The following is a 25,272-nucleotide window of genomic DNA, read 5'->3' as shown; positions in this document are numbered from 1 at the left end:
AATTGATTCAATATGAATGTGGTTGTATCCCATGTAGAGATGGAAGGACATACCTTGAATGAAGCGGGTGGCATCTTGGGAGGAACCTATGCTAGTCTCTTTCCCCCCCAGGGATCCCCTCTAAGACGGGCCTGCCTTTATTTAGCTCCAAGGCCATGTCCTCTGCTGGGGTAAGGTCAGCCTTTGGTGACCCACCACCCGTGCCTTGTCTGTGGGTATTCTTTTTCACTGCTAAAACAGTACAGACAATGTGTGAGCAGGCACCTTCTGGGTACAATATATGCTTGTGCTTTGTTAAATATTAGTCAGGGACCATACCATTCTGCAGAATGTTCTTGTATTTGATTTTGACCTGCTGCCATGTCCGTTTTGGCCCGTTCATGTTTAATCTACATCACACGCGCGCACACACACACACACACACACACACACACACACTCTTTATCACAAGAACATTTAATGGAGTCACACTGCAAAAAAATGACTTGGTATTTTTGTCTTGTTTTCAGTAAAAATATAAAAAAAAAAAAAAATCTTAAATAAAGATGTATTTTCTTGATTTGCTAAATGACCTAGCAAAATAAGTATAGTTTAGACAAAAAATATAAACTTTAAGTAAATGTGTGCTTAAAACAAGCAAAAAATAAATAAAAGATCTGTCAATATAATAAGAAAAATTCTCTTGAAATAAGTTTACTTTTTCCATAAACACTTAATTTTAGAAAAGTTCTCTTGTTTCACTGGCAGATTTTTTTGCTTATTTTCCTAGGTAATTTTGCTCAAGAAAATATTTAAGATTTTTAGATATTTTTTTTTTACTGAAAACAAGACAAAAATACTAAGAAAGAAAGACATTTTTGCAGTGCAGTGAGCAACCGACCTTGGGTCCTTTGAAAGGCGCTATATAAATTAAAGTGATTATTATTAAAGCTCATCTATTTATTCAATTAAATTTTATTTATATAGCACTTTTCACAATTGTTTCATTTCTTTCAAAGCAGTTTTACATTAATAAAAGCAGGAGAAACAAAAAAAACGGTGGACAACATACAACGGCTAAGATTAAACCGTACTCAGCGTAGTAACGTTAAATAATAATGTAAGGCTTTAATAATAATTTATCATAGCTTTATACAGTGTGATGGAGTTACTTTACACAATTTCAATCATAACTGCAGTGCATTTCAATTAAAAATTTAACCGTTTAATAATTACAGTACAACTGCGTTTTTGGAGATGTGAATTAAATATTTGAATTGTAATTGTGATGTTTCATCGGAGCGGTGAGTGTGTAATTGTGCACTACTTACGCATTCAGGCGGTCTGCAATACTTTGCCACGCTTTTTCTCTTTGCTTTATCACTGTGGCGGTGTTGCCTTTCTTCTTAATTATATCTTTTACCTCCTCGTATGCATCCATGAGGATTTGTGCTTCCGACGGGGAAAAGTACGCGGCTCTAGTTGCCATGGTAAATCAGTTAATCTGTGATCTGTGGCGGGGTCTATTTGAGTGAGCCGTGAGCGCGCACCTATCCAGGATTGGTTTCACCTGGCTTAATGAATCCGTGTCTGCTCATCCTGGCTTGGTCTTTGTGCAACCAATTAAGCCTGGACGCACATGTTTTGGCTTCATTGAGCTCAGCTAAGTCATTTATCCCGGATGTCTTAATTCTACTTTTGTGCAACAGGCCTCTGGAATCTGAGGGTGCCAAAAAATCTAAATATTGAGAAAATCACCTTTAAATTTGTTCACATTAAGTCCAAATTTAAAGGCCTTAAAGTCCTTAATGCATATTATGAGAAAAGAATTAAGTTTTGCTAAATTTGCGGTACAAAATTTACAGAATATCTAAATGGAAGATGATCTTTACTTAATATCCTTATGATTTTTATCATAAAAAAAAAAGATTTATCATTTTTTTTACAAATTATTTATCATACAAATATTCTTAAGACTGGTTTTTTGGTCCAGGATCTCATTTGCAAGAGTTGTAGTGCTCCAGCAATAACATGACAGAGAATTAGAACAAGACCTAGGTCCTAGGGTATACAGAATTTTTTGTGTGTTTAAAAATAAAATCCTGGACAGAACGTTTTTTTTCCCTTTGTTTAAAAATGCTGGATGTTTTTAAAACTATTTTAACCCCTGACAGCATTAAAAACATGAATTAATTCCTTTAGAAAACGTACAGAAAAAGATCAACGTGAATTTAACAGGTAAAAGCAAAAATAAAAAGTGTCTATGTGTTTAACTTAGTTTTGTACTAAAATGTCTGTGAACAAGTAAATAAATCTTATAAATGGATGGATTTAAAATGCTGTGTGTGGCTGGTTTTTGTCTGCTCAGTGCTCAGCACAACAGCAACCTGTTTTTCTGTTTCTGTTCAATATAGGTCATGGAAATTCGGCCTTTTAGTCAGTGAAAGTCAAGGAATTACGGAATATGACATTTGGCTTTGAGTGGAAACCCTGAAAGTGGGACCACCTTCTCTATATCAGGCAGCTCAGGCAAACACAGCCTGTCTGAGGAGAAGAGCATGGAAAGAGCTTGGTCTCTCAACATCAAGTATGTTAATAGTAAATGTAATACAAGTTAAGTAATTTATAACTTGGTGTTAGATATCTTGCTTTATGAATGTAGTATCTGTCCAATCAAACAAACTTTAAGGTATCGATCTTTGTATTTTCAGAAATGTCAAAGAACAGAACATTCTTTTATATAAAAGTTTAAAATGTGGTAAAACAAGAAATACAAATGCTGGAATTTGAAGACAGACATGTTTAGTGTTAGAACAAAAATAAAATAAGTGAGTGTTAGTGTTAGGAGTGAATCAGTGATTCAAATCAAATGATTCATTAGAGTCATTCATGAAAGCTGAATCAAATGTCTCGACAGAACCTGTTATACTAAAGGACTCCATAAAGCCTGTTTAAACACAAGTGTTTCCCCACAAAGCCAACAAAGTAGTCATTTGACAGAAAGTCATCACTAATGCATCTTACTCATTCTGGCGAGCAATATATGTTCTTCTTGTTTGGCAACGAGTTGACTTGTTCGGTCTATTCCTGAACAACAAGTTAATTCAATTTGTTCATGAAAGAGATTCGTTCAGTCTCCACTATTGTTCAGAATCGAAACACCAACTCATCAGTGAAGATCGTATCATAATGAAATTCTCTTCTAAAGCATTCAAATGTTGTTTGTGTTTTGAATCTTAACTGAATCACTCTTTTTCCATATCTTAAATTATTTGTTCAAAAAGACTAACAAAACAGTTAATGCCAATCGACAGACAAAACTTCAGAGTTGTGGTGATCTTTATTAAACTCTTCCATGAGCATGTGAAAAAAAAAACTTTTATAAGAGTTTATAATATTTAAATTGAAGGAAAAGTAGCTTTGAAGATAACAACCGGTTATAAACATCTTTTGAGGTGCTTTAATCATTTACATATTTTCAGTAATATACATCAAGGGGTAATGACATTTCTCTCATTAAAATGCATCCAGCAAAAACTTTGATGCCACATGATGCAAATTAAAAATAATTCTATAGTGCACTCCCACATTACAAATGTGATTACATCAGCATGATTCCATTTAGCTAAAATTGTAAAGTGTTGTCATGCAGTATAATATATGAATGTAGCCTTGTCACCAGTCTCGCTCATGTGGTTCTCTGTAAGGTATGCCGAGGTGTTTGAAGACATCCTTCTCGGTTGGTGTGTGTAAAGGAGTTCCCGCCACCAGCTTCACACCATGCTGCCGCACCACAGCACAGTTCAGCGAGTGCTCTGATAGGCTCATGTGTTTGGTCTTGGCCAATGCCCTCATCGATCTGTTGAAGTGGGCGGAGCCAGTGAAGTACAGAAGAGCACATGCAAATTCAGCATAGGGCACTACAATGATGTCTAAGCGCCTGTGGCGCTGTGAAGGGCCTGGAAGCCGGCAGATGCCCATGTATTTCTTCTGTTCACCATTCTCCTCATGGCTAACAAGGTCATCTGTCAGGAAACCTGGATGAGAAAATTATGAACACAATATAATAAGAAACAAAAGTTACATTAATTGTGGGTTTATTCAATCATAAATTCAAATGATTCAAAATTTTTCTGTGATGCATCAGCATACCACTCTGATGGAGGAGGTGCAACACTTTGCTGAAAACACCCTTGTGCGATTCTCCATCAGGGTGAGTGATAAGGACGTCCACATCTCCACACGTGCTCTTGCCCCTGCGGTATGAACCACACGCCATGACCAGCAGCTGTGTGTCCACACGGTGAACTGCCTCCTGCACCTGTCAGTCACATAATTTACTTTGGTTTTCTATAATTGATAGCATTTATATACACACTAGTTTTATTTGTTTAATTACTACTTTAATAATAAGGATGCATTAATTTGACCAAATGTAATAGTTACAAGTTTAATGGTGTTATTTAGTCACTTCTATTCATAAAAAAAAAAAAAAAAAACTATTTGTAAAATTATTTCAAACAAGGCTCATGTGACTTTGAAGACTGCAGGAAATTCAGCTTTGCATCACTAGAATAAATCATATTTTAAAATATAGTTTCATAGAAAACTTATTTTAAGTGTTAATAAAATTAACATTTTCTTTATTGGCTAAATTAATGCTGCCTTGTGGAGCATAACTCAACATTTTCAAAAACACTTACCTTACATATATATATATATATATAATTTTTTTTTAAATTAATACATTTGTACCTCTCTGGCGTCTTCTTTATTTGGAAAACCGGTGCATTTATGACTATAGCAGAATAAAATAGATGATTTTTTTTTAAACACTAATTTATACTTAGCATTTCATTCATTTAGAGCTGAAATGCTGAAGGTAATAAGTTTACAAGCTCTACACATCATTCCTGTCTAGCTAGGAAAGCACATGTTGCACTCATCTTCTTCATCTGCCCTTTTCATCTATCAGGTCTGTTAAGAGGAAAACAGTGGGACGTTCCAAGTAATAGCAAGAAAACAACTGGCTTGGGCCCAAGACTCTGTAAGGGAGCTCAGTAGCTTCTGACTTATGAAGCGCCAGCTTTCAAGAGCTCCCACTCTTCCTATGGGACGACAGACTCACTAACAATCTCTGTTATGTCCATCAGCTGACCAAAGAAGATTGACAGTTTTGCTGCCGCCAACACAAAATTATTTTCGTTTTTTTGATCGCTTGTCTTTTTTAAATTCAGTTTTATTATTTACTGCTGTGAAAATAAAGTAGATACATTCTTGTTCTTCACAACCGGACGGTGTTGTTATGGATGGTAAGAACAAAGAAAGCCCCTCAGTTTAATTGCTTGGTTATGGCTATTTTCTTTACTGCAGGCCATTTAAAAAAATAAATAAATAAAAGGTCTGTACAAACCGTTTTCTCGATGGCATTTGCTTCACTTCTTGACATCCGCTCAAGGAGGTCATCGTAGTGTTTTAGTCCAATCCTTAGAGTGGGATTCAAAACCGCCTTAGTGCGAATATCCTCCAATGTGCGAAATCCCTTTGATAGTAAAAGAAATCAAATCATCTGTTCAGACTTGTAAAATATTGCGGTTGTTGCTTAATATTACTGAATATGTTCCACAAAGTTTAAAGCATGCTGTAAATGTTCTGCCCCACTAATAGCACCAAACATAATTGCAAAGAAAGTTTCCCAAACATTTCCCATCTTAGTTTGGAAGGAAGGTTAAAAAAAAATAGTAAATCAGTAAAGCCGGTTCTCTCATCAGCGGTAAATTCCCTCAGGTGCGTGATTTCACATAGAGCAGCTGTTACTACAGTCGTGGCCAAAAGTTTTGAGAATTACATAAATATTGGAAATTGGAAAAGTAGCTGCTTAAGTTTTTATAATAGCAATTTGCATATACTCCAGAATGTTATAAAGAGTGATCAGATGAATTGCATAGTCCTTCATAGTCCTAAACTTAATCCCAAAAAAACCTTTCCACTACATTTCATTGCTGTCATTAAAGGACCTGCTGAGATCATTTCAGTAATTGTGTTGGTAACTCAGGTGAGAATGTTGACGAGCACAAGGCTGGAGATCATTATGTCAGGCTGATTGGGTTAGAATGGCAGACTTGACATGTTAAAAGGAGGGTGATGCTTGAAATCATTGTTCTTTCATTGTTAACCATGGTGACCTGCAAAGAAACGCATGCAGCCATCATTGCGTTGCATAAAAATGGCTTCACAGGCAAGGATATTGTGGCTACTAAGATTGCACCTAAATCAACAATTTATAGGATCATCAAGAACTTCAAGGAAAGAGGTTCAATTCTTGTAAAGAAGGCTTCAGGGCGTCCAAGAAAGTCCAGCAAGCGCCAGGATCGTCTCCTAAAGAGGATTCAGCTGCGGGATCGGAGTGCCACCAGTGCAGAGCTTGCTCAGGAATGGCAGCAGGCAGGTGTGAGCGCATCTACACGTACAGTGAGGCCAAGACTTTTGGAAGATGGCCTGGTGTCAAGAAGGGCAGCAAAGAAGCCACTTCTCTCCAAAAAAACATCAGAACAATGCATTTTCCAGCACGATGGAGCACCGTGCCATAAGGCAAAAGTGATAACTAAGTGACTCGGGGTCCAGAATGTTGAAATTTTGGGTCCATGGCCTGGAAACTCCCCAGATCTTAATCCCATTGAGAACTTGTGGTCAATCCTCAAGAGGCGGGTGGACAAACAAAAACCCACTAATTCTGACAATCTCCAAGAAGTGATTATGAAAGAATGGGTTGCTATCAGTCAGGATTTGGCCCAGAAGTTGATTGAGAGCATGCCCAGTCGAATTGCAGAGGTCCTGAAAAAGAAGGGCCAACACTTCTTCTCAGTTAACAACGGCTCTGTGTAGTAACAGCTACTCTATGTGAAATCACGCACCTGATGGAATTTACCGCTGATTAGAGAACCGGCTTTACTGACGAGATGCGCATAACGATCGGCTGATCGTGATCGGAGCAGCCCTATTAAAAAAGGGAGGGAAACCTGCATAAGTTTGAACGTACGGAGCCTACTAATGAATTTCACTACTGAGTATTTAGTTCTGAAAACTTGGAGGTGTTTTAGAAAAACAGGTAGCAGAGTCAATGGCCAAAAGGAGCTGTTAGACTAAACTGTTTCTCAAGACACTTATTTTAGTGTTTATCTTAATTTGTGTGCATCGTGCATTAATTGTTCCCTCATTTTAGTCAAGTCGTGACCAAAATGTGCCAATTTGTCATCTCGTTTTAGTTAAAGAAATGGTTCACCCAAAAGTGAAAATTGTCATAATTTACTCACCCACATGTCGTTCCAAATTTGTATGAGTTTCTTTCTTGTGTTCAACACAAAATAAGATATTTTGAAGAACCAAACATGTGTTGGTCCCCATTGATTTCCATAGTAGGGAAAGATATCCAATAGAAGTCAATGGGGACCATCAACTGTTTGATTACCAGCTTTCTTCAAAATATCTTCTCATATTATATATATATATATATATATTTCAAACAACAAGATGATGGGTGGATTATCCCTTTACCCCTTTTAATTAATTTTAACACTGGTTCTATAAATTGTGGCCACACTGTATTAATTAACTCCCTCGTTTTAGTCATTTAATTTGTGGCCACAATATCTATTATTTTCCCCCTGCAATTCATGTGTGGGCTCTGTATAGTTTAACAATTCATGCTGCAGTACAGTGGAACCTTTATTCATACAATATTAATCTTTTAAATTAAACAGTCTTACTTGTTGATACCACATCTGAGCAGTCCTGGCCCCAGCGCCCCAGATGTTAGTGAACATTTCGAGAACAGGCACCTCCTCCCCAATGTGATCCAGTTTACGCAGGTGCCCACTTTCCATAATTTCCATGATCTTGTCTGCCATGCGTTTACCAATGCCTGGGATCTTACATGCTTCCTATAAAAAGATAGCGTAATAAAAAAAAAACATGTTTGTCTATTTACTGTTTTTTTTTATTAAATAAAAAAAAAATGGTAATGTCTGTTATTAAAGTATTTCTTTTTTAAATCACTGATGCATGCTTGAAACTAGTCATAATATGCAAACCGCCATGCAATGACAACCATATGTGTTCTACAAACAAGCACCTCAGTGAACCCCAAAACCTCTATGGACTCATATCTGTATCTGAACTGACCTCATATGAAGTGATGGGCTTGTGGTAGCTCTTGAGGGCGTTGATTGCTTTAGAGTAGCCCAGAGCTCTCCATTTATCGCCCGTGTGCGTATAGGCTTTGGCCAGCGGCTCCAGTTTGTCAGTAATATGCTTGTTATGGTTCTCTCCTTTAGTTGTGGATGGTTGGGAACAGACCCACTTCCCAGACAAAATGTGATTCTCTGCCAGACTCGGAGTCGGGTTGCTTTCAGATGGGTGAACGCCGCTGATCAAGGCCTCCAGATCATTCTGAGAAACACCATCTTCCTCATGGTGCTCCTCCTCAACCTCTGGCACCTGTGAGTCACATTAGAAGCACTGCATGAGGGGAAAAACAACTGATGGATCTTCCAGATGGAGACAATTACATCCAATTGCAACCTTTCTTACTGTCTCTGTGAGATTTTCAAGGATTTTCAAAGGATCCTGTGCTGCTGCTACATCTGGAACTTGGCTGACGGCCGTCTCATTTGACTCTTCAGCGAGAGCAGCTGTGGGACTGAGGAGATGGTCATTTAGAGTTTTTATCTGGGCACTTTTGCATTGAATAAACAATTACAAATGTATTCAAGAGTCTAACAGGTTACCTCTCAGGAGGAAGAAGGCTGTAGTCTTCAGGGTCTAGTAAACTTTTCTCACTGATGCAGGCACTCAACCAAGTGCATTTGACCAGATGAACAGCAGAGGGCAGTCTTTCCACTTTCAGGAGTCTCAAAGCTCTCTTACAATCAACTGAATCATCAACAACCACGTGTGTGCAGCTGGGAGAGAATGTGGAAACTACCTGTCCTCCATTCTGGGTGACCTGCCGATGGAATATCTCACACCTGGATTTCCCTATACCAGCTGGAACGATGTATATTTCGGTTCCTTGGAAAACTGCTCCTAAGAAAAAGCAAAGACATTTAAAATACAGCCACTAATACTATCCATAATTGGTTGGGCTGCATGCAGGAGATTGTGCGGTGGAGATCAATTCTAATATGACAAATAATACTCTTTAAATTCATTTTTTTAAATAATAAAACTACATTGGAATCAGCAGTTGAAATTGTTGCTGATATTAGAATGTTTTCAATTAATTCCAATTAATACAATTTATTGATGGATCATCACATTCAAATGAACAAACCATAAAAGTACCAAAATTAAAACATTTCTAAATAATAGCTCTACAAAATTAGAAACCTCACATTAAAATAATAATAATAAAAAAATGACAAATCAAAATTATTACATATATTGTAATAATGTGCTTTGTTTTATTAAGAATATTGCTTAACATTTTCAAATGCGCCTCAGTCACAGAAATCAATTTTTTGTTCACATAAATTGTTTAACAATTAGAAAGCATCTGAATACTGTGTTTTCTGAACAGGACTGCATTTCCCAATAGCATTATAGGCATTGATTATAGACGCCATTTGCATATAATATAGGAGTGACTACATAATAGCTGTAAATTTCAGTATTGACACAAAATAGATTATTAATTATAAACCATGATAACATAAGTGGATCATAGAGAACAGTACAGACTTTAAAAAAGGCAGTTCAAGACCCCTTTAAAAGCAACAACACTTCACCACTCAACCAGGAATACAATATTAAGTGCACCAGGAGGATCTAACTGAAAATAATGCATGCATTAAAATATGGTGCTTTATTCTTTGAAACAGCCCTTGTTGTTTTACTCCAGTGTGTTTTAGAGATGTCTGAACCTGTTACTGGTTCAGAAGGCGTCTTCTTGAGGGCAGGCGCGTCCTTCTGCTCAGTAGACCTGACTCTCTTTACTTTAGGGAAGGCTTTCAGGATGCCATGACCCTCCATTCAGCTCAGGGAAAGGAGAGGAGCTTTAAAAACAAAATTACTGTCAACTCTAGGCTTCACATAGACACAGAATACAAAAAATACAGAGATCTACAGCAGAAGGCGTCATAAGACTAAAGTCCTGCGCTGTTCCAAATAAGGAAGCGACTGAACAGATCGTTACATTACAACATATACTCAACATTACATATCTTTAAATGTTATATTAAAAGTTATATTATAATAGCAATTTAGATTACTTAAAAACACAACAGACTTACCTCTTCTAGCACCTTTTTTTCTATGAACAACTCACGAGTGTTTTTAAACGGATCACCTTCCGGGTCATAGTCAGAAGGTCGCTGAGTTTTTTTTTTTTTTAATAAAACTATTAAAACTGTACATTATTATTTTTTACTTATTTTCAATGCGTTATTGTTTGTTATAATTGTTGTATATAAACTTGGTGAATCATTAAAAATACGAAACATTGTTTGAGAAATAGCGGTTGCCTTGGCAACCTCTGGCGTGGGATTGTTTGAGGAAATGAACGCGTGAGCATGGCTCTTCAACACTGGGCAGACACTCTCAGGAAAGCCAAGAAAACTGCGTTACTGTCTGATGGTGCGCTTATAACTTCTCTGTTGTTTTTAGATTAGTTCATTTGTATGTGTATTTATACTGGCAGTCGTGTAAATAGTCTTGCTAATAGGATTTATATGTCGTATGCTACATGCTAATGGCAACGGGACCTATGCTAAACATCATCAGATACCAGTTAAACGGATTGTTTATTTAGCTCAAAGCTTGAATCATGTTCGATGTACGCTTAAGTTTCAATTGAGAGCCACTTTCGTTTGCCTTTCTCTTTAGGGAAAAGGAAAGTTCATTATCTGTTTGAAGATGGCGATGAGATGGCTGAGGAGTATGACCTGAAAACAGATCAACTTGTCTGTAAGTCATTTCTCTTTTCTAGGTTTACCTAACGTAACTTAAATGCGAATTCAGTTTTGTATTTTGAATTTATTTCATGCTTCTTTAACTCAGTGCGAAAGTGGCGACATAAAAGCACTTTTGGAGGCCAGGGACAGTGGACAGTGGAAGCTGGAGAAACCAACCCAAACGGTGTTACCTCCGATTTAATAAAAGAGAGCAGTTCAAATGTAAGGTTACTTTTTTTTTTTACTTTCTGACACAATAGATGGTTAATCTGTTTATAATGATGTCTCTTTTTATGCACACAGCCATTGTTCATGCGTAAGGACACAAAGACCAGTTTCCAGTGGAGGATACGGAATATTTCTTACCCTGTAGAAGTCTACAGTGTATCAGCAGAGCCAGCAGAGAGATGTTGTGTCATCCGAACCTCAAACAAAAAGTTAGTTATTTAAAACTGATATAAAGCATTGGAAAACCCCATTAGTGTTGATTGTGGTTTATGCATTGAGTGTTTTAGAATAACTTGTTAATTTGACTGGTTGAATTGGACATAGAATCACTTTTTTAAGGGGGCAGTTAAATGCCATCTAAGATGTATATGAGCTTGTTTCTTCATGGAAACAGATTTGGAGAAATGCATTACAAAAAAGCATTACATCACTTGCTCACCAGTGGATCCTCTGCAGTGAATGGGTGCCATCAGAATGAGAGTCCAAACAGCTGATAAAAACATCACAATAATATACAAGTAATGCACACGAATCCAGTCTGTAGATTAACATCTTGTGAAGCGAAAAGATGCATGTTTATAAGAAACAAATCCATTTTTAATACATGTTTAACTTGCTTCTGGCTAAAATATGAGTCCACAATCCATAATAATGCTTCCTCCAGTTAAAAAGTAATCTTGTTGTCGCTGTCTAAGTAGTCCAAAACAGTTGTAAACAAAAATTGTGGGTGGATGTGAGAGGACAACAAGGGGATGGGCTTTTTCACTGGAGGAAATGTTATTGCGGATTATGGACTCTATCATGGATTTTTGTCCATAACAGATTAAAGTTAAAACGTCTTAATGATAGATTTGTTTCATACAAACACACAGCTTTTTACTTCACAAGATGTTTATGCATTGTTCTTAAAACTGGAGAAAATCAATAAACATATGAAGTAAAATGAGTCTAAAAAGGCAACATCTGCTTATAAATCGTCTTTGTTTTCATTCATACCAAATAAAACGTGTATTGATTAAATTGTTTAGTTATAATAGCCCTACAGTAACCCTATAGGTGGCACTGTTGAGCTTGATGGAAGATAGATGGCCAGTCATAAAGAACATTCTCTCATTCTTCATCTCCTCATTTCTCAGGTACTATAAGAAGTTCAGTATTCCAGATCTCGACCGTTGCCAGCTGCCTTTGGAGAGCGCAGCTCTGAGTTTTACCCACGCCAACAACACTTTAATCATCAGCGTGAGTGAACTCTCACCGCTAGTCTCACTTAATCACTTTCTCTCAGCTCTTTCTGTAGTGTAAGGTATGTAGTCACAGTTTTTTCCACACGATGTAGAGGAACTTTCCCTTTTGCGTGGATCTGGGACCCGGTTGCCAAAGCCCTAATCCACACTAAGAGAGCACACAAATCTGGTCTCAGATCATCAAAAGGGCAACTATGCCGTCACTTTTTATTAGTTCACCTAAGTAGAGAAGGTTGGACTGAACTGCTCTCACCTCTGTTGTCTGCTCCAGTACTCAGCTATTTCATCCAGCAATGGATTTTATATGGAGTTTCTCTCACTTTTGTTGTAGTACAAGAAGCCCAAGGAGATTTTAGAACTGGAACAGGAGCTGCTTGGGGAACTGAAGAAACTGAAGGGGACAAGTGAAGGAGATATTGATTGTAAAACTCAGTGAACTACTACAGATCCAGAGCCTTTGCATTGTTGTAATTTTCTGGCTGTTATTCTTCTTGTTTATTTAGATTTAGAGTCTCATATTGGCATGTTTCTGTCAGCCTTGTGTGTTCAACCAACTCGCTTTCAATGTGTTTTTTTTTTTTTTTCAATGTAAAATTTCAAATGTTATGCTGATTGATGTTCCTACTGCACAATTGTTCTTTGAATAAATGAATAAATAATACAAATGAAAAGAAAAAAACTATTATTTTTATTATTAAAATTATAAGTTTGCTTTATTTCAACTATTCCCACACTATACAGTACCTAAGAAATAATCATCTAAAGACTTAATCATAAAATAATTAAAGCAGATGCATAGGAAATAAAAAATAACAATAAAATGAAAGACATAGGAAATAATCTGCAAAAAATACATAAAAAGAAAACAAAAGAGAACAATATAAAAATAAAATGATACAGTACAATCCATAGCATGCAGCAAATGTACTTTCAGTGAATGTACAGCTAAAGACAATTGAAGCAAATTTATAAAATGACAACTTATGTATTTAGCAGTAGTACAGTTGCATAATTATTGGATTTTCATCATCAAATTTATATTAGATGAAGGTCACTAACCTTGAGCCTCAGTGTGCTGTAATCACTGCCCTCTCGACTCATCCGTTTTCCTGAAGTGCATCGTGGGAAAATTAAACATTTCCTTCATCTGGGTTCCTTGATTTTATCTGTATTCACCTCATGTTTATGTACAATGTTTGGCATGGACCACAGTGCTGTTGTTTGGGTTTCTACTTTAAATAGAATACTACAAACAAACTCTTTGTTGGTTTAAGGTAAAGACAACAATACCAAGTGAATATACTGTTTCTGACTCTGGTGATTCTTTGCTTCTAGTTCCCACTCCACAGCTTTTGTGCCAAACCAAGAGACTCTATGCATAAAACAGGCACTAAACCACAAGTCATTCTCACTATTGTGTATAACAGCCTCCGAGGAGGATGTTTTCTGCCCTGGAATTCACCAGCCAGCTTTCAGGGCTGACACTGCAGTCTCTTGTTCTGGTTTTTAACATGGAACACGTCATATTTTAGAGTGACAAATGTGGAAAAAAAATAAAACCCGATTAGACATGCTTTAAAAGTAAAAATAATTATTTTATTAAACCTTGCATTTTATTTAAGTAGTAAAATTGACATTTTCCTGGGTCATTTTAGACATGTCATAGTAAAAAAAAAAGCATATTGTTTATGTTTTGTGGCTTTACTTTTGTAACGCTGGTTATTCAAAGTCTGTCATTTTTCCAAGATGTATGATGTTTTAATGTAAAATAAAATATTATTTAAAATAATATTAGCCCCATATCTCTGGGGTGTCCAGACCTGTTCCTGGAGGGCCACTGTCCTACAGAATTTTGCCCAAACCCTCATTAAACTCACCTAAACTCCCTGTAGAAACTTCCAGGCAAGTGTGTAGGAGCTGGTTGGAGCTAAACTCTGTATATTTGACCTCCAGGAGCAGGATTGGACACCCCATATATATTATAAATATATTCATAATTAATAGCTAAAAATAAGCTTTAATGCTATATTCCCATCTCAATATAAGCCCCGCACAGAGAGGCTTGCTAGCAATTTTGTCAAATGTAAAAATTCAAGGTTTTTAAAGCAGTAAACTCTGACATTCAACATCCCGTGATGCATCTTGGAGCCTAAATTCTGGCATCAGTCTTCTAGCTCTGTTGATGGTAGCAACTGCAAGGATATGCCCTTGATACGAGTTGTCAAAATGATTAAAAACATAATGACCATTCACCTGAATCTGAGCCTTTGCAGTGTGGTAACCTCTCATCGTAATGGCCTTGTATTGACCACAGAGAGACGGAAGCCATTGTGCATCATTACACTCATGTGTTGACAAGCAGTGCTGCGAGCCAAACATCTGCACACACCATTGAAACCTAGGAGCAGAGCAAGAGTCCTGGCGCTGTCTTCACCCCTTCTCAAACTTCCCAAAGATGGTACGCTCCAGTTCACAACAATATGAGATTCCAGATTCAACCAAAACCTAATATCTGGGGGAGATTTTTGGCCTGAGGTCTGTGAAAAAAATGATATAGAAATGTCTTACATGGAAAGAATCAGATGTCTATTGCTTAACTGCTACCGAGAGGGATTCTTAAAGTTCCTCCAGTCCTCTTTTATATTTTTTAGAAGTACTGCATTTTAGACAGACTGCTTTGTTGAATGCTATCTGTAGGTCATTGGGTCCTAAATGAGCGATCTGTTGCTAATGCCGTTAGCATTTTGCAGTGACCTCTTGATTTCTGATACTTTTTTTAAAATCTGGGTGGTTGCATTGTTTTGTTTGGATGTCTGGTCCACATTATGACTTACTCTGGTAAAGAAAGGCCTACATAGAAAGGCAGAGTGATCAGTCACAGTTAAAATTAAATTATGTGCAGTTAAATAAAGTGCTGCAGAAATGACTCCTTCAAACCCGGACACAAGTTAGCATTACCTAAAGTCAGTAGGTTTTTTTGAAAGGTTTTTTTTTGGTTTAGATGCCTAAATGTTTCTATCCTAAGGTTTGTTTTTAACACAAGCTCAAAATATGTTCACGATTCATTCTATGACTTAAAACACGTAAGTAATACTATGTGTCTTGAAAACAATTGTCTGATTGGGACTACAGAGGTTGTTTAGGATAATAAACATCATCATAAACATTTCTAATTAGAACAGCACTGAACAGAATAACCATTAAAAGATATCTTATTTGACCAGGCAGACCCATCTGTTCATGAACGGAAGTTGTTTGAAATCTGCAAATCAGATTGCCTCTTACTAGGTCTAGAAATTGTTTTGCAGTCAGTATGCGTCAGACTGACTGCTGTTGACTACACAATATTTGCCCAGAATTTTGCAACAGTTTTCAGTCGGGATGAGTCAAGTCTAATTGCTGAAAGTCAGAGCCGGTCTGCAGATATTGGGAAGTCAGAGTTTCAAACAAAATTGTGAAAAGTGTAGACTATGATGAGCACGGACTTGTTCATCTCTTAGCAATGAGGTGTTTGCTTCTGTTATGGAGACCAAGGACAGTTATAGAAATACCAGTAAATTTTGACTTTGTGGGGATATTGTTGGTGCCCATAAATCATATGGGGTAGGTTTAGGATTAGGGTAAGGTTTATACAGCATAACAATAATTAGTCTATGGAATGTCTCTATAATGATAGGTAAACCAGTGTGTGTAGTATTTTTAAAACATGGATACTGTCAATTTGAGCCCTTAGAAATTTATGATCAATATTCAGACACAAAAACCCTTTTAAAATACAAAGACAAAGTCTAATTTCTTGAATGATGCAGGGTCTTTTGACAGGAACAGAACAAGGCACTAATTGAAAGAGTTTTAGCAGGTCAATCAAACACTTTTCTAGATGCCTTTCTCCCGAAACATGGCCGTGCACGTGGAAGCAGTCCAAGGTCCAACTGACAAATCAGAAGTCCTGGGAAAAAGGCGACAGGGGAAGAGCTCAGCGCTGTGATTTTTGTTCAGTGTCTCTTCTTCCCTTTCTCCCTCCCCATCCTGAGGCCTCAATGGTCATGCTCAACTGCCTCAACAGAGAGACACTCTTTTTTGGCCCTTTTCATTCGTCTGTGCCCCTCTTTGCTTCTTCCCAGCCATTTGCCCTCTTTCAGCCCCTCTCGCCCACATCTCAACCCATAACACCCCCCGAACGTTTTCTCTTCCCCCGAGTCGCTCTTGGTTTCTCTCTTTCGCCCGCCCTCACCCCCTCTGTGTGACTGGGCTTCCTTTTTTGATTGCTGACCCCTCCTTGTGTTATTATTCAGCTCCACCATTGTATGACATGTTTCTTTTCTACGGCGCCTACAAAGGGAGCATTTGATCAGAGGGTTACGGTGTGCGGGTCGCAGAAATGCAACTACACGGTGGTAACCTTTGTTTGGGACGGCAATGGTGGGTTGACCTCATCTCTTCTAAAGTGAAAGACCCAAGCTATTCAAAGGCCCAGTCTCACTTGCTGAGCACATTCAATCGAGACCGGCCTGTCACAGATATTGCTTCACAGTTATCTGAGGCTCAGGCCTCTTTTTCTGGGAGTTCGACTGCTGGGCCAAAAACATAACAACAGCTATACGGTCCTGGAAGTATACCTCTTGAATAGACCCGATCATGCCCTTGAGGTTTCTCTCAGGCTGCTGTTGTTGTCAACTGAATAAGCCTGACTCTGAAAGAAACTGGCTCCCAATTTGGTCGACTTGTTTCTGGAGGCCTTCGACTTTAACCCACACTTGTCGTGCTCGTGTTCTTGATGCGCCCACACACATACAGCGTGATCTATGAGAGAAGGAGAATTCGACCTGTCAGCTAATGATCGCTGACTCCTTCAAAGCAAATTTGGTGTAGAAGCGCATCTCAATGGAGTCGAATCAATCACGGGCCGAATTTCGAGTTCCCACAAAAGGTGTTTGGGGAGTCAATGAATCACACATCCCGAGACCCTGCTGATCAATACTTTTACTTGAATTTAATACACGCTCTCAAAATAAATATTTTCATTTTGAAGTATCTTACAATCTTCCAATATAAAATATATAGTCATGTACAAACGATAAAGATGCTTTTTGATAATATCACTACACATCATGCAATCATCAAGGAATGTGTATCTGCATATGCTTGGAATCATCAGTAGGTAGCTGCCATGTTCACTCTCAGAATAAAGCATGCAAAAATTGTACAACAGCTTGTGACCGGGGCAGAAATCCTTATAGGGATAACTTTGTACCTTACCTACCTTTAAAGGTGCGTATTAGTGCCTTCGAGCAGTAATATGTACCCCTAAGCTATGTCATATAAATTTAAATCGTCACCATACATTTGCCGGTTGATTAATCACAGTACACAAAGACAATTGTTTTGTATTAATGTTATGTTAGGTTTTCAGAAATGTTTTTTTAGATATGCAAATGAGGCATGTGGGAAAAAACTCATTTTGAGAAATTCAGCTTTAAAGATATGTGTTGTTATTGACATCTACAGACGCAAATGGATAAACTGTAATAAAATTAACACTTAAATGTGAATGGTTTGTGATTTTTTAATTTATTTTACTACTAGTCTGAAATAAAACATGTTATGGAAGCAAAACAGCCCATAAAAAAAACAATGTTTTTGCCTGTAGTGTCTTAAGGGTTCTGCCCCAGTGACTAGCTGTTGTACCCCAGAAGATAGAATTTTTGCACATTTTCTGAGTGTTTGTGTGTCGTGTGTTCTGTTGTCTTGCTTCATTCCCAGAGATGTGTTGCTCATTATTACAAGGCTGACAGTGTCCTCTGTTCAGTCAACAGTTCAGTAATTGTCCTGCGATTCATCTCAGATCTGAGCCTGTACAGACTCCTTCATGATGTCCAGTAACTCTGGATGCACATAGTTAAACTCGAATTAAGGTAGCACTCCGGTGTAAGATACGATTCTGTCCTCAATTCATGCTTGTGCGCTGATGGTGCTTAGTCCTCTTGTTTGGGGGATATGGGATTAAATCAAAAGGCTTCTGTTCTGTTAACAGGTGTCCTCGAGGAAGACGTTTCATGAAATGGGCCTCTCGCTGATGCTGCTGGGTCTGCGTGGCTTTCCTGGGTCGACCCTTGCGTGTAAAAGCCATGTACCAGCCTTTGTACTTGGCGTTCTGCAAAGCCGTGTAGTTATTTTCCAGAACAATCTCTGTGAATATGCAGTCCCTTCCACGGCCCTTCCTCTGGCAACAAAAAGAGACAGACAGCGGAGGACTGAAATGACAAACTCAGAAATCTACTGTTCAAGCCTGAGAGATTTATGTGGCTCAATTTTGTTCTAAGGGCATGATGGGTTTACCTGTGATATCATTAGTGCCGTTCGAACCAATTTAGTTGTCTATATTTCTCAAAGTATGATTTCAACAACATCATTTTGAAGAATAATTAAACATAAACACACTAGATGTTTAATTACTTAAACTCACCCGTCCAATAAGCTTGCCTCTCTTGTTCATGCAAATGTAGTATCCTGTTTTCGCACCTCTGATTCGAACCCTGCTTCCAAACGTGTCGGTTTCCACAACAAGTTTAGCTGGAATTATTAAACCATTGCAAAGTCTGTTAATTTTCCACTTTCATGTGATACGTACAAATGAATGATGCTTTTGATTGCATATTGGAGAGTTTTGAGATTTACATTGTTGTAAAGTAGTCTGTGCGGAAAAAGCCAATATTTAGTCTAGATGTGTATAAAGAGTAAGAGTAACAAAGAAGGGTATAAACCGATGACGCTGACCTCACCTCTCTTCATAAACTGACTCATATGTTGAGTTGTAAAGCTATGAAAATTCCTCATAAAATGACCCTCCAAAAAAGTGGGCAAAGTGGATGGACTGCACGAGTGGAAAGATGGCTAGACACGCAGAAATACTTCGGTGACAGGAATTAGTTCCCAGCGGATGGGATTCTAACCACTGTTTTGTTTGGAGAAGAAGTACCGCAGCTCACTTAACAGGTGCCTTACTGTATAGCTTTAAAATTACATTGAGTTCAAATTAAAATAAGACTGACTTTTCATTGCCTATTTGCAGCGTCAATGCACACTATGAATCATATGTCAACCGTCCATTTAGCAAAGAAAAAAATGCACACGTAATCTTGGAGCGAATAGCTCTCGACAAGTGATTGAAACTTCAGATCATCATCTTGCCTCACACGTAATATAGGAACATTTGCAATAACCATATTTGTTTAGGAAGAGATGAAAGATGAAAACTAATGATAGAGAAAAGGCTAGAAAATTGCATGTCATATTTCTGTCCTACAACTCTTTATTATATGGAGAACTATTCAGGAAATGTTAAGACGGCCGAGGTAAGATGAGTACTGATGTGTTTTCCAGAACCAAAACGGGTTTCTCTTGAGATTCCCAAACTCAACAATATAGAATCCATTTCAAACTATGCAGGTTACTTTTTGGCATTGACATTTACTGGATTTTCTGAAGCAGTACCTTCAACTGAAATGTTTTTCCTGTTGTTTCAAGCTGACAAAGTAAAATAATGCAGGAAAGTGTGTTTGCAAAGACCGAGACTTGCCATGAATATCTCCATCCTCGCCATTGGCGTTGACCCTCTTATTGCCCAGGACTTGTACGTGTTTACCACTCGTCCGGCTATAGAGCTGATAAGTCCTTGTTAATCGCCGGCTCGTCCTGTCCGACAGGCGACTCTGCTCCGTGACATGGTGCTTAAAATTTGGTACAGAGACAGACTGCATCGTCATCTATAAAAATGGGATAGAAGAACATACAGATGTGTGGTGATGTATAACAACACTTTTTTAGGGAAAATAAAGGTGATACTGTTTCTTATCAGATTCAAATCATTCTTTTTTGCAGCAATGGTTGGCAATCTGAGGGCAAGTGCCCCATCCACACTCTGAATGACATGCCAATGAGGGGTCGGCCAACACTGATCTTTCACCCCGTCTCTTTGGGCCCGTTCTCATAACAATTTTCTTTTGTAAGTCAGCTATGCGCCGTGCCCACATGTTAGAGCCATTACCTTTAAAGTGAGGGGTTTACGTCTTTTCAAGATGTTTGCCAATTTGCCAATGACTCTATTAATAATGAGTTGTTTGCACGGTTATAACACATTTACTGCACACATATAACATCACAAGATTAATGGGAGTAAAATTTTTATTGCTTACTATGTGTATTGCTTATATTTGACTGGAAAATATTTGAATGGGAAGACTGAGTAGTGTTGTAACACGTTATTATTAGGCCTATTATTATTATTACTTATTGCACTATTCCTATAATTATTTACAAAATTTGATACATTATTATTAAATTATTCCTAAACTTTAAAAATTATTGTCAGGATAAAAAAAAATGCGTTTGTCACTCTTAAAGTTATCACCCCACTGTCCTATTTTGTTGATTTTCATACACTGAAAAGTCTTGTCACAATCCCCCTTCTCTGGTCAGACATGAAATTTATATTTTTGACATGAAAATAAAAAGTTGTGGAAGTTACAGGGCTGTATATAATTAAAGAAAACAGTCTGCTGGTTCAGATTAAATCAGTTTTGTCTTTTAACATCCACTAACACTATCTAAATTTATAAACCAGATCTAAACATTTGACTTTCTTTCTTTCATCCTTCCTCTTTTTTTTTTAAGAGACACTTACAAAATCTTCAATCTTCTGAGAGGGTTAGTTGTCCTGTATGATGGTGATTTCACCCCTTAACTCATTTCTGGTTAAACCGATATTACACTCCATTACACATAACATAGTCCCATCAGTTTACCTGTTATCTTAAGATGCTTATTTGCAAACACAAAATGCAGTAGTCTTACCTGAGTGTAAAAACACAGAGTCATAAATTGAAGTAATCTGAAATACAAAAACAAAACAAAACAACGTACATTTATTACGGAATTAAATTTTTTTAAAGCATAAAAATAACTCTTCAGCACAAGTCTATATTGAGTGTACTTACAGGTAACCTAACCTCGATGATTTCAGCCTCATTGTGAGATTTCCAAGCCCTTTCTGATAATTATCCGAAACAACAAGTTCTTCATTAATTCCTCTGTGCGTGTATATTATTGCGTGAAGATGTTCGGTCCATCGGACTTTTAGCAAACATGACAATAAACTGAGTGACAGGATACTGGTATAACAGTGATTTATTCATCCGCTGAGTCCATGTCAAATGAATCCGTCACGTAACTTTTATTCCTTAGAGTTCAAGCACATTACAGTGACTGTTCTCAAACATAATTCATGATCGATGTCCGATTACAGGCGCAGATACGAAAAATAAAACATTCAGAGAGAACATCCGGCAGCGTGCGCACACCCGTCTAGAGACTTTGCATTATGTTTCCTCACGCTATCTCCAGCGCTTATGTAAATGTCAGTGGAAGAGTCTGAAGTCACATGTAGGTTGATAGACTGTGATGCTTCCCTGGCGAGAGGCTGAGAGCAAAAGCCTCTCTTGTGTCTCTCTCCACTTTCAAACTCCCAATGTCAAACCCACTCTTCACGTGCAGTCTGACTCCCGTTACCTCCACAGAAGCGTCATCCCCTCTACATTTAAACACCTTCACTGAGGGTGAAAGACATTTCGTTTTACCTGAACAGTACTAGAAAAGCTTATAAAGTTAAAGATACACTCAAAAAATTGACTGAATTAAGCCCCTATTTTAGTTACAATGGTTTTAACAATAAAACAAACTTTTAGGCTACCTGTTTTTGTACACACACACACACACACACACACACACATGCAGGCCACTATCAATAGAATGGAACTTTATTTTACACCTTAATAAAACTTTTAAACTGTTTAATCCCAACAGAATTTAACGTTTGAATAAAGGTCTGAAAAGAGTTGATGCATTTTTAAGTTTGTCATAATGCAAACAGCACACACAACTATTTAAGACATATTTTATGTTATTTATATATCTAAGTGGTCTATTATTAACGTAGGCTATTATAAAGTTTGCTCTTTCTCATTCGTCTTATCATGAAATCAAACCTAGAGCCCAATTTTAATTAAATTATTAATTCACATTAAAAACTGTATTAAATGAAAGTATTAAATGAAACAAAGTGAAACTTTTCCCTCAATATTTCCAAAATAATACAAATATTAATGCTACTTAAATTATCATTTGTTTCCCATTACAATTCAAGCAAGAAATAAAACATACTTTTACTTTTTTGAAACTTTATTAGAAAAGCCAAAGCTATTTTTATTAAGCTATCCAAGCTAAATAAAGCTATCCAACTTTTCAAGAGTGATTAAAAGTGTTAAATAAAAAAGGAATCACAGCACCTACAAAAATATAACAAAAATCTACATTATTGAAAATATGCATTGGGGTTTTTTTTAAATTTTTTTGGCAATATATAGTTAGTGTCACCTGCATAACATTCTGAAATCATGACAGACTTAATTCTCATCAAGTACTGGTTTAAGTACAGCTCTCAACCAGCCCAAACCAAATAAATATATAACCCAACCCCTAATAGGAATTATTGTTAAAAAACTCCCAAGAAAAAGGGGAAAATTGCTAATATTCTGATATCCACTCAAGAACATATGCGGCAACATTAAACTATTCCCTGACTGCCTGTAAGATTTTGCCTCAATGTGCCTTTGTGGTGACCCCAGGTTTTTTTTTTTTTTTCACACAATGCATGTGTAAGTAATATATGCTCCACGAGAGTTCTTTACATATAATGGCTAGTCATGTGCTGTCAAATACTCCTAACAGCTTAGTTAACTGTGATATATTAGATCCACCAGAATACAAAGCATCTAGACTGTTCAGATACATGCATTACATGTAGCGTATATTTCTGCTTGATATTGTAATCTGTCGATTTCATATCATTATACCAGCTGTATGCAATAAAATCGGCATGTATAATTCAATACTGATCTGTCACAAAGCTTTAAAGGTGCTGGAGGATCAATGGACTGGAATCCAAAGGTGTATCTTAATTGCATATTGAGATGTTTTCATCTGCTAGTGGGAAATTTTTTCTTCAAATTCTCTTCTCTAGCCTTCAATATGCTGCAATGACCACAGCACGGATCACTGCAAATACCACCAATTTCAAACTGAGACTGTAATTCCCATGCATGATTCAAAACCCCAAAAAAGAAAAAATTCACACCTTTGAGCACACATAGGAGCGACAAACCAGCTGCTAAACAGCATTGAAAGTGTCATTATCGGTATTGGTTTAATTCCATCCCGTAAATCACTCATATCAGTCTGTGTGCTGGCTTAGAGGGTGAGAATGTACCTGACTGATTAGATCCAGAGGGAGATGGCCACGGGTGATTTTGCCACCTGGAATGATTCAGTGCAATAGTAAGTCAGGTCCTCTCTCAGATATTACACTTGATTTGTGTGTTGGAAACGTTTGTTCAGGTCGTGTCTTGGATTTTAATGTGTTTCTGCAATAAAAATATGTTGAGGTCATGAGCACTGACAGTGCTCATTTGAGAAACTTTTGGAGCAGCTCTTTGGTGCAGATTTATTAACTTCATTGAACTCAGCAAAATGAATCAAATAACAAATGTCCTGACTGATTTGCATTGAATTTATTGATAACATTTTACAACAAGGTCTCATTGACTACATTAGTTATTGACAACATAACACACATGTAGCAAATCAGCAGAAATTTGGTTTCCCAGCTATTTTATAACTAAAATTGTCCTCATGTACAAAGAAAATTTGACAAGACTTGGATTAGCTGTGTGTAATGGCACTACACTACTTTCACTTGTTTCCTACTTCAGCATATTACAAATACTATTTAAAACTATTAACTATACTATTAAAAAAACGAAAAAAGTTATATTGTGGGAAAAGTCACCTCATAAGACTTTTTTTCACAGTCAAATTTATTCTGCAGTACATTTGCTGACTTGATTCACTATACACAATTGTTTTAACATTCTCTGTTTTCTTATCACCTTATCACATGATTCTTATCTACACACTGTACAGTATGTTTATTTTATTGTTAGTCAATTTTACTGGACATAACTGCCTCCTTCTAATTCTTAAACTTAAATCCATAATTTGTATATATATAACAGAACACAGTCCTTTATTTGACCCATATCTTTTAAAAACCATCTACAACAATGTTATACATTCAGGGTTAGGAGCTAATTTTCTTTTTTGTTCCCCTTCACTCTAACTCTTTGTGGTCAAACAGCCAAAATAATGCAGCAGTGGTTAACCAAGAGTCATGCTTTTGTCAAGTCTGAGGAAACCCAAGGGTGCATTTTAATATAACAGCCATGTTTTAATCCAAACTTGTTTTCTTCCCATAGACTTTCTTTATATCCAGAGTTGTATTACCCCTCTTGTTTTACCAGTGTAGAGACCTAGGAATTTTTTTTTGAGTTTTCTAAATGTATACCTGTCATTTATTTTGTTTATAAATAAGATAATTTAATTATTTGTATTTGGGCTTGAAATGGTATTCATACGCAAACAAAGTGTTGATGGACTTTAGTTTTTTTTCTCTCTCATTTTCATATGAGACATGTTTATAAAAGTTTTTTTTCAAATATGTGTGTGTAAATGAAAACAAATCATAAATGGTTTCATTTAATTGTGTTTTCTGAGAGCGTCAGTCTGACGATGAGAACTGTGTACTTTGACCTCTGAGAAAGTTCGAGGTGCAGGGGTTGAGAGAGAAAACCACTCAGGCGTCGTCGTGGGATGTGTCATCATGGATGCTGGTTATCATCTCGGCGAGGAGTAAGGATTTGAGGTTCCTATTCTACAACTGGAATTCTTGTTCTCCTGATTCGTGAGTACTCTGGTTTTGC

General features: G+C 37.1%; 3 protein-coding genes and 1 long non-coding RNA gene across 6 annotated transcripts in view; 1 reads left to right on the top strand and 3 right to left on the bottom strand.

Annotated features, from left to right (window-relative positions):
- Positions 1–105: 105 nt before the first annotated feature.
- The window catches only part of LOC132143723 (uncharacterized), a 303,135-nt gene continuing 277,968 nt past the window's right edge, over positions 106–25,272 (bottom strand). The window contains exons 2-4 of the long non-coding RNA XR_009434271.1: positions 1,311–1,692; positions 319–389; positions 106–231 (exon numbers count right to left, since the gene is read on the bottom strand). This is a non-coding gene — a long non-coding RNA (uncharacterized LOC132143723). The remainder of the gene's footprint in view (positions 232–318; positions 390–1,310; positions 1,693–25,272) is intronic.
- On the bottom strand, positions 3,428–10,109 carry poll (polymerase (DNA directed), lambda). 2 transcript variants are annotated; one of them, XM_059554188.1, is made up of 8 exons: positions 9,900–10,109; positions 8,766–9,063; positions 8,560–8,677; positions 8,161–8,475; positions 7,746–7,919; positions 5,393–5,521; positions 4,132–4,300; positions 3,428–4,016 (listed from the first exon to the last, which is right to left on the bottom strand). In XM_059554188.1, exons 1-8 carry the CDS (start codon positions 10,006–10,008, stop codon positions 3,655–3,657), a joined length of 1,674 nt encoding a protein of 557 aa, XP_059410171.1. In that variant the 5' UTR covers positions 10,009–10,109; the 3' UTR covers positions 3,428–3,654. The 2 variants fall into 2 exon arrangements, with proteins under 2 accessions (XP_059410171.1, XP_059410172.1); XM_059554189.1 differs by having other exon boundaries at positions 8,569–8,677; positions 9,900–10,108.
- dpcd (deleted in primary ciliary dyskinesia homolog (mouse)) lies at positions 10,453–13,703 on the top strand. 2 transcript variants are annotated; one of them, XM_059553245.1, is made up of 6 exons: positions 10,458–10,611; positions 10,861–10,941; positions 11,035–11,150; positions 11,232–11,365; positions 12,293–12,395; positions 12,732–13,703. In XM_059553245.1, the coding sequence occupies exons 1-6, from the start codon at positions 10,548–10,550 to the stop codon at positions 12,834–12,836; spliced, it is 603 nt and encodes a 200-aa protein (XP_059409228.1). In that variant the 5' UTR covers positions 10,458–10,547; the 3' UTR covers positions 12,837–13,703. The 2 variants fall into 2 exon arrangements, with proteins under 2 accessions (XP_059409229.1, XP_059409228.1); XM_059553246.1 differs by lacking the exons at positions 12,293–12,395; positions 12,732–13,703 and adding an exon at positions 11,551–12,258 and having other exon boundaries at positions 10,453–10,611.
- fgf8b (fibroblast growth factor 8b) lies at positions 17,873–21,949 on the bottom strand. Its single transcript, XM_059553244.1, has 5 exons — positions 21,397–21,949; positions 21,254–21,290; positions 19,980–20,166; positions 18,867–18,973; positions 17,873–18,623 (listed from the first exon to the last, which is right to left on the bottom strand). Exons 1-5 carry the CDS (start codon positions 21,426–21,428, stop codon positions 18,348–18,350), a joined length of 639 nt encoding a protein of 212 aa, XP_059409227.1. The 5' UTR covers positions 21,429–21,949; the 3' UTR covers positions 17,873–18,347.

This window comes from Carassius carassius, chromosome 7 (genome assembly GCF_963082965.1).
Source record: "Carassius carassius chromosome 7, fCarCar2.1, whole genome shotgun sequence".
NCBI lineage: Eukaryota > Metazoa > Chordata > Actinopteri > Cypriniformes > Cyprinidae > Carassius > Carassius carassius.
This window is presented reverse-complemented; position numbering and strand designations above follow the sequence as displayed.